The 9,418-nt window shown below is 29.4% G+C and overlaps 3 protein-coding genes across 5 annotated transcripts in view; 1 reads left to right on the top strand and 2 right to left on the bottom strand.

Annotated features, from left to right (window-relative positions):
• Positions 1-589: 589 nt before the first annotated feature.
• LOC106789834 (protein C3orf33) lies at positions 590-2,608 on the bottom strand. The gene is made up of 5 exons (XM_014754350.1): positions 2,061-2,608; positions 1,928-1,987; positions 1,650-1,848; positions 1,475-1,584; positions 590-1,399 (listed from the first exon to the last, which is right to left on the bottom strand). The coding sequence occupies exons 1-5, from the start codon at positions 2,133-2,135 to the stop codon at positions 1,139-1,141; spliced, it is 705 nt and encodes a 234-aa protein (XP_014609836.1). The 5' UTR covers positions 2,136-2,608; the 3' UTR covers positions 590-1,138.
• Positions 2,609-2,622: 14 nt separating this feature from the next.
• Positions 2,623-4,099, top strand: LOC106789833. Its single transcript, XM_014754349.1, has 3 exons — positions 2,623-2,931; positions 3,022-3,254; positions 3,361-4,099. The coding sequence occupies exons 1-3, from the start codon at positions 2,896-2,898 to the stop codon at positions 4,052-4,054; spliced, it is 963 nt and encodes a 320-aa protein (XP_014609835.1). The 5' UTR covers positions 2,623-2,895; the 3' UTR covers positions 4,055-4,099.
• Positions 4,100-4,193: 94 nt separating this feature from the next.
• LOC106789830 (intron-binding protein aquarius) overlaps positions 4,194-9,418 on the bottom strand; it is a 17,042-nt gene continuing 11,817 nt past the window's right edge. For all 3 annotated transcript variants that reach the window (XM_014754344.1, XM_014754345.1, XM_014754346.1), the window contains 12 exons: positions 9,044-9,157; positions 8,837-8,940; positions 8,496-8,607; positions 8,185-8,398; positions 8,049-8,097; positions 7,728-7,963; positions 7,245-7,632; positions 6,911-7,159; positions 6,450-6,807; positions 6,085-6,347; positions 4,869-6,003; positions 4,194-4,772 (listed from right to left, as the gene is read on the bottom strand). In XM_014754344.1, coding sequence (XP_014609830.1) covers positions 4,323-4,772; positions 4,869-6,003; positions 6,085-6,347; positions 6,450-6,807; positions 6,911-7,159; positions 7,245-7,632; positions 7,728-7,963; positions 8,049-8,097; positions 8,185-8,398; positions 8,496-8,607; positions 8,837-8,940; positions 9,044-9,157 — 3,672 coding nt within the window. In that variant the 3' untranslated portion in view covers positions 4,194-4,322. The remainder of the gene's footprint in view (positions 4,773-4,868; positions 6,004-6,084; positions 6,348-6,449; positions 6,808-6,910; positions 7,160-7,244; positions 7,633-7,727; positions 7,964-8,048; positions 8,098-8,184; positions 8,399-8,495; positions 8,608-8,836; positions 8,941-9,043; positions 9,158-9,418) is intronic.

The raw sequence follows: 9,418 nt of genomic DNA, 5'->3' as shown, positions 1-9,418 counted from the left end.
GCTCAGCTTGCTGTCAAAGAACACAAAAAGTATGTAGTTAAAAAAAGAAATATGTATGAATCCACCCCAGGTGTTATTCATTGTTAAAAAATTAATTTTTTAATTATATTATATATATATATATATATATGATTCCACTAGTATAATAAACAAAAAAGACAAAAGATGATCATAGACTGTGATTTATATTTAAAAAAATAAGCACGAAAGTGTTTTGTTTTATAAACTTTTCTCTGTACACATAAAACATATATAATATGTATAAGCATGGCTGCAAGAATTATGTATTCGAAAGCAAAACCATTTATAAAAAAAATAATATGCAATATTGAATGAAATAGTTAAAAAAAAATAACAAACATTGTACAGGAATATTTACAATAGTGTTAGCAATTAATGTGAATTACATCCGTTGTACCTGTTATGTGTTCCAAAAAGAGAAATGTTGATTTATACTTTCTAATTCTACTGACTGTATAATGTGGGGTTGGTTAGTCAAGAAAATATAGTTTTAAATGTTTATAAAGAATTCTTCTGAAACATTAACATAAAAGTTCTAATGTTCTATTATCAAATGAATTATTTTATATTTTTGGATGATATTAATATTTTACTTTTTATTTTTATTGTAAAAGAATATGCAAGGAAATTGAATGCGTTTAAACAAATGTAAAATGAGAAAATAGAAATGACTTATATATATGTAATATTTTAACCATTTTGGAGTCCCAAGCAGTGCAATTGTGTTTCTTGTGCCACTTTATTAAAACGCAATGCGCAATTGATACGTAGTTTCACTGCTTGAAAATTTGTCGACGCAATTTTTCTAAAGACCATTGGAGATTCAAACAGTTAATATATCATTTTTAAACATATATTAAATACTATATAAAAAAACGAATACAAAATATTTTTCTATTAATTTTAAGATAAGATAATTATATCGTTTAATGATATATTTTGCAATAAAATTATTATTTCATGTTTATTAAATGTCTTTCAAAACAGTTATAATAAACATGTATCGTTGATATAGGTACTAATTTTTTTATTGTATAATATTTGTAAACGAATAATTTACATGGGGTTCTATTGTAATTAAGCGTATAAAAATTTTAAATACTATAGATTAATCTTTTTAAATATTAAGTTGTTTTATTATAGATATTGGCAATAAAGATTTTAATTTATCACTGAAATATATTTTAATTTTCCATATGAGCGTTGGTTCTTTAACAAAATGCCAATATCCATTTCTATTGAATTGTGCATATTTGTCTGCTCGAACTAAAGACTTATAATATAATAATGTAGATTCATTCTTTAATAAATGATCTTCCTGATTAGATATTGTACCAAAACCTAACTTAACTAATTCTTCTGCAATATTTATACGTTCCTAAAAATAATTTTGATATTAATTATATAACAAGCATAAAGAAATGTAATCGTAGACAAAATATTTTTATAATACCTGATTTTTTCCTGAAAACGTGATGATACAATTTAAATAATCCTTTTTTTTATCTAATGGAAGAAAATTAACATTTTTTCCACTAATCAAGCATTGTAACCAACTAATGCCTGTAATAATAGATTTTATAGCGTACAACATAGATGCATTGAACATATATTATTATAACGCTTACCATGACTAGTTGTATTAATTCCTGCTAATTTAATAGGTAAGTACTTGTTTCTGCTAAGTCGTGGAAAAGGTAGCAAAGGTATGTGATCTACCAGAAGCAACGTACCGTGTGCTGGATCTATACGTGTTACGTATCCTTCAAATTCTGTAGTTTTTAGAAAACGGTTTGGTACATCGGATGGTTTTTTAAATTTAGCAAACTGGTTGATAATAAAAGAATAAATATTAGAGATATACAATAGCAATGATATTAAACCATTAAAACTATCTTATACGTACTGGCTTTATTCTGTATAACGCAAATAGTAAACCAACTCCGGCGATGCCATAACTAACAAACTACAGAAGAATAAATGTCAATAAAAATATATTAATAATTTTTATCATATCATATTATATTAAATTACTTTACCTCTACAGCTCGATTATTTTGTTCCATAAAAGTAGTTAACTTTTGGAAGACAACGGGCATTTTTTCTTTATCCATAATTTCGAATTATTTATTATTTCTATTTTTATAAAGTATGTCACCTTTCCCAAATTTTAAGGTTAAGTACACTGTATATACATCGGTTTCGTAACATCTATCATTTCTATTTTGTGGTATAGTTATCAAAGTATTATAAAATAATAATAAATATAGATTTAAAATTGACAAATTTCAAGGTCTAATTAAAAGGCAATTAAAAAAATAACATGCAGATAAGATATATTTGTAATTTATAACACAGCTGTCATATGATCATAAATAAAGATCTAAATTTAATTTATAATAACCTCATTTTAATCGATCAACCAATCAATCGTTACTTAATTGTTTAAAATAATCTAACCTTGATTAATGTATATAAAATATTATTTAATTATTAAATATTAAAGTGATATTCGAAGATTTATCAAATATTAATTGATTTGTTCGCGCACATGGTAAAAAGATGATACGCGCATGCGCCGAATACATTCACTGATTTCACTTTCTTGTCAGCCTAGCGTATATAAGAACACATATACGTATACATTTTGTTCGTGTGTATATGCATGATATTATGTGCACACGTAGCGCGAAAAGTGACCAAAGAGAAGAAGAAGACACACGTCCTTCTAAAATAGTCGTGTAATATCGTCGATTGTATCACAACAAATGCTCTGATTCATTTATTTTCCCTATTCATTTTTCCCTATTTTTTTTTTCTATATTAAAAATTAGTTAGTAAAATTTAAATCGAAAGAATAAACGTTAGAAAAAGATGTTTCGTGAAGGACAATACATAGAAGTGATAAAGGTACTTTATTTATTAACAGCTGTTGACAGCTGTCAAAACTATCACCTTTTCAAATATTCATCAATATAAAAGTAAAAGCTGTGTTTTCAGGCTTCGGACAATTGCGTGGCGACGGTTGTTGTAACTGTGCAAGAGAGAATTATTGAAATCAAGAAGAAAAAGATATCGACCAACAAGTGGCTGGATTTGGAAGATTGGGCAGCCGTTTATAAAATGTTGGACAGAGTTGTTCTGCGTAACTGCAAAAATAATATCAACGAACAATGTTGTAGAAAATTTGAAGGCAATCAATGGAAAAAATTTACCAGACAATTGGAGATTACGTAAAGAAAATATAACATATTACAATTTTCATTCGAAAGAAATACTTTGACGAGTTTATGTCTTTTGTAATGTATTTTGTATGAATGTTAAAAATTAAAATTTTAGGTGTACGATTGAATCATTTGAATCTACCAAAGATACTTCTTTGTTAACTATTAGAGTCAATGTGTCGCCTGCGAAAAGAAAGTTAACCAAGGTTGATACGCATGAACAAAGTTCTGGCGACGAAAAACAAAATTCTAAAGAATTATCAAATAGTTTGGTAAAGAAAGAGAAAGATTTGGAAAAACCTGACAATACTAGCAATTCGCAATTGGAACAATTCAATTATTCTTCTTCTCACCAGCAAGCATTAGAAGAGTATGTGCCAGATGCTCTTATAAAAAAAAATTCTTCCCCTTTAAAGTATATACCAAGTAGAAAAAGTACGTTGCAAAGGATGCAAATACCATGCGAAGAGTATACACCTGTGCAAACGTGCAATGTTTCCGATAACAATGTTCCATATGTACCTAATTCCATTAAAAATTTCAATACCTCTTACGAAGCTTACGAACCTCATAGCATTACTTCTATGGAATTAGTTGAAGAATACGTACCAAATTCTAAAGGTATAAAGCCTTCGGTTGAGGAATACGAACCTAATTTTCGTGGAAAATTAATGAAATTTGACGAAAGTTATGTACCATCTACTGTACAAACTTCCAATGATGATGTTAAAAGAATACAAAAGATAGATAAGTTAAAGTCACGAAGAAAAGGAACACTTACCAGTAAAAAGAAGACGGAACTTTTTTAGTATCAATTAAATTCATTGTATAAAATCATCGTGAAAATTACTTTTGATAAACGCAATACTTTCTAGGCATATATATATATATATAAATATATATAAATAGTTTTATTATAATATTAATAAAAAACTAATTATAACTGTATCGCGCTTTAATAAAATGTATATTCTTCGAATTGGCATTATCAACGATTTTTTTTTAATCCCTTTTCTTTATGTCTACAATTAGAGTCTTAAATTTTTATCAATAAAAAGCCAACTTGATGCATACATTTTATTCATTGTTTTCTTTTGTCTCAGATGTTGGTTCATCGATTAAATTTTTTATTGCTTCACTTTTATTTTCTGTCGTTTCACTTGTCATCTCTTGTTTGTCTGTTACTTGCTGTTGCTCCTCTTCTTCTTTTTCTTCCTTTTCTGCTTCTTTTTCTACTTTTTCTTCTTCCTTTTCTTCTTCCCTTTCTTCTTCCCTTTCTTCTTCCCTTTCTTCTACTTTTTCTTCTTCCTTTTCTTCTTCCTTTTCTTCTTCCCTTTCTTCTTTTCTTTCTTCTTCTCTTTCTTCTTCTCTTTCTTCTTCATCCTTTTCTTCTTCTTTATTTTTATCATTTTCTTCATCTTCTTCATCATCTGTATCATCGTCAGCACCAGGATGAGCAGGAACTTTGTGTACTGGACTACCACTTATTTGCATACTTCCTGGTTTACGCCACATTTTCTGTGATTCCTTATATTAATAAAAAAAGAGAGAAAGAAAATAAGTAATAAAATTTGATAATAAATAAAGTTGTATCTTCGTTCTAGATTATTTACAAAATCTTACCTTCATACCACTAACTTTTTCCATATAATAATCGTAAACAAATTTGGCCATATGTGGCATGTCTTCTATTTCCATTGGAGATATCGTCAGAATAGCATCGTTTAATCTATCGGTAGGATAAGTTTCTTGCGGTATAAGTTGAAGTTTTAAAGGTCGTTGCATCAACTGATTGAATGCGGGAGTAAGTTCAAAACAATTTTTGAAGAGCGATACTCTGGCAAATACGTATAAACCTAATCTTGCTCTTGACATTGCTACAACAAGACGTCTAGCATCCCTCAGATGACCTACTGCTCGTGTTTTTACTAAAGATAATATAATATAATCATTTTGTTGACCCTGATATTTATCTACAGTAGTTACTTTGTTCGGTCGACCTATTAATGGATTATTCGCACATCTTATATTGATTACATCTCTTATGAGATGCTTTTGACCATTGTAAGTAGTTAATATACTAATTTTATCCGCCGGGTAACCCAAAAGACGCATGTACATAAATACAGCTACACAATATTCTGCTTCGGCAAGATTTTGATAGAAATAAGCGCTAGGTTCGCTTTCTCCAACCCCATTGAAATCTTCGACGTTAACCAATTGAAAATCATAAAGAAAACCTGCATTGGCCACTAAATATTCAGGACTACGTTCTACGTGTAACAAATTACCAAGCTTTTTGTATCGCCAATTATATAAATTACAAATACTAGGTCTAGCACGTCCCTGGCCATCTAAATCAACGGTAGGGACACCTAATCTTACGAATCTTGCGAAAAGGGACTGTTCCATATTAGAATATTTCTGGAATGCCATATTTTTAATAACGGGTGGTAATTGATGATGATCACCGATCATTATCCAACGTTTCAAACGATTATAACCATCCTGAGGATTTTGAAGTAATAGTGGAATGAAAGTTTCAATTTCTAATATTTGTGCAGACTCTTCCATTAAAATGTTGTCGTATTTGAAACCCATATCAACAAGTTCACGCCTTTTTAATGCTGCATGCGTACAAGTCATCGCTATAACTTTAGCTTCCTTTACTAATAAATATTTAGATCTATCCAATCCAGATCTGAGTAATTCAAATGCTCTAAATTCTTCTAATTGTGCAAATATTCTTTCGATATACCTACAAAACAAAATATTTCAATTAAATTAAAAATGAATAATATATAAAACAATAAATAAATAAATAAATAAATATATGTACCGGAAACAACTACAAGCGATTTCCATATCTTCCTTGAATGATTTATGTTTAAACAATGGTTGCGGTGCATTATCAAAGAATTTATGGAATGGAAATTCCTCGTCCACAATAAACGCGGACGAGGACGAAGATAATGCTTCTGAAGCTTGTCTTTGTTTAATCCTATTTTCAAAACGTTCCCAACGCGTTTGTATTTGATACATGAAGAAGTGTCCCGCTGTTTCACAAGTGTATGCTACATCACCTTTCACGTTCAATGATTCCTTTAAAAACAGATTAATAAAGTAAAATCAAGCAATTATCAGCATAATTTTCATAATAAATTTAGTAGAAATATTTATATATATATATATATATATATTTACCTGCAGCCTTTGAACTTCCATAAGTAAATCTAAACGTTTAGCCAGGACATAATTAACTCTACCATATCTGCTGAAATCTTTCTCAGTTTCCAATGCCTCTTCTCCATGACCGAGACGTAACAAATGACGTTCGTCAATATCAAGTGCCATAATTTTTTCGAACAATTGATTTAACGCTTGATTCGAATGGGTAACAATGAGGGTTCTTTGATAGGGAAAATTATGATAAAGATTAGATATTATTTGAACTGCAACATCGGTTTTACCAGTACCAGGTGGACCTACAACGAGAGTTAAACCTGGTTGCATTCCAGCTCTGATGGCTTCCACTTGTGTCGGCGTGAATGGTATTTGATTTCTACAATAAATATTAAAAACATACGATCAGATTAAATAAATAAAAAAAGGATGGAGCAGTTGAGATCATCGTTGATTTAAAATAATTATTTTTCAATACTAACTTTTTCGGTTCATTAGCTTTGTATGGACCTCTGCTAGGAGGTACATGAGGTTCAACAATAATCACTTTTTCAATAGGTTCATTACTCTGTTTAGCAATAACATCTTCGAACGTTAATCGGAATGGTCTAACAAGTTTTTCTTCATCGTCGCATTTAACTTTAATTTCATAATGCGGAAAGCTGGATTGTAAATGATTTATATCAAGGAAGGTATCGTTAAAATCCATCATAGATATTTCATTAGGCATTCTGTAAACAATCATGATCAAAATTTTAACCGCATATTGTGATAGAAGAATTTCAATGAAATTATAATGAATAGTTGGGTATATACCTGGAATAACGAGCAGCGCCGGGATCACCATAACCAAGTATGATATCATGAAGCCAGTCCGGAACAACGCATTCTGTATTCATGAGTTCTCTTATAGTTTCTAATACAGCTTTGAAATTATTTTCTTTAGGCTTTCGCCTCATTATTACGTTAAAACCTTCGTAAACGTCTTCGCCACCGTGACTAGCGTTATCCATATCGATTCTGTATTGATTAGAATCCAACCATACTCTGTAAGTTCTTGTATCTCCTGGTAAAATTGGTCTAGGCTCAGGACCATCTTCTATAACTCTTCCATTGGAATCTAACATACCTTCAACTTCACATCCACGTACTGTCGTTAAACCAACTTGTGGTATAAAAGGTAGCTTATGACTGTACTTCGTACCTGTTAATATCAACAAATTAAAATCTGATTTATAATACATCCTCGAATATTAATTTTTTAATGTCCTACAATAATACATAAAATTTTAATCTCACCGATCGGATTTTGTGGTTTCACCGTGATGAGAAAACAAACGTCGTGTTTTCGAAGATTTTCCCATTCTGATTTGATCTCCTTTCGAACGCTTAAATTAATTGTTACATCAGCACGTACTCGAGATGGTCGTTTTTCACCGATATTCGGTTTGGCTACTTCAACAACTGCAAATTGTGTTATGGGTTGTGCCATTCTTGCCCAACCACCGAAATATACACCACCGTCTTCTGCTTGCCTGTGACAAATTATTAGTTTAATGTATTATTTAACGAATTGTATTTCATTTGATTCATTGTTCTTTTAAAATGAAAAACGCGTACCAAGGACTTAATCTGCTAACAGCATCCTCGATATCTTGGCGTATTTCATCTGTAAATAAACATTTAATCGATGTTAATATATATTATTTTTTATTTTTAAATTACAAATTACAATTGAAAACATTATAATACTTACACGTGGATTCCAAACGAAAGAGATTAAAGTTTCGTAAAAGGTAATCGTGGAGTGTTAAAAATTGTAAATTTAATTTTGGCAAAGCCAAACAACCCTCGCCAGAAAAATATTCGGTTGGTACAATGCTTTCGTTCCAAATAATATCCTCGGTTGGATAAAGCGGCATTTCATTTAATTCTTCGAGCTGAGAGGCTCTCCGTTCGTGTCGCGATATCTGAAATAAAAACAAATAAAAAACGGAAGAAATTAAATAAAAAAAAATAAAAAAAAAGGTTTTCTAAAAATATGAAAAACATTGTTTATAAAATTACCAATAATTCTCGAAGAAAATCAATGTCCAAACGATACCAATTCTCACTTTCCTCTCTTTCCTTCGGTGGTACCAAATTCAAATAACTTGCAATGGATTTTAATTCTTCTGGACTGAAAAAAATAAAAAAGGAAAAAGAAACATACATTAATAAAACGATTTGACATAAACGCATATTATTGAGAGAACAAATCATTTAATTAAAAATATTTATAAATCATAATTAAATTATGCATCATATTAGAGATAAACCATTAAAAAACAAGAAAAAAATAAATATTATAAAACAACGATAAAAGAAGGAAATAAAAAATATTAATATATACATATATATATATATACCTGAGAGATCCAAAATGTTTATTAAGAGCATCTCTGGTATCAACACTTGCTACATTAGCCAGGGCAAAGTTTCTTAAATCACGAAACTTGGCGAATACCGCTTTCTGTATCGAAAGAAAAACAAAAGTAATATAATTAAATTATATATATATAATTAATAAAGACATTTATAAATAACATATATATAAATCTTTATATTATTTCTACCTGAAGGGACGTAATTTTAGCGTAATGTAATTGGGTCATATCATGATCGGTCAAAGGATCACCTGTTTCTTCACTTATTTCAAATCTTGCGTAAAATTTCAACATTTCTAAGAGCTGAAACATAAATGGTATGAGATCAATTAATAAATAGATAAAAAGAATTTAGTGAAAGGCTTATTTAAATATTTCATTATATACAATGTTGACTCATCACGTATAAAAACGCGCGCGCGTGTGCGTGTGCACGTAAACAAAAAAAAAAAAAAAAAAAAAAAAAAAAAAAATATATAATAAAACAACACGATGATGATGATGATACGTAAATATCATCTCTAATTATTCATATGAAATAATCAGTTTAGAACTAGTTATTAT

This window comes from Polistes canadensis, unplaced genomic scaffold, assembly GCF_001313835.1.
Source record: "Polistes canadensis isolate GaletaPanama2010 unplaced genomic scaffold, ASM131383v1 scaffold_205, whole genome shotgun sequence".
Classification (NCBI taxonomy): Eukaryota; Metazoa; Arthropoda; class Insecta; order Hymenoptera; family Vespidae; genus Polistes; species Polistes canadensis.
This window is presented reverse-complemented; position numbering and strand designations above follow the sequence as displayed.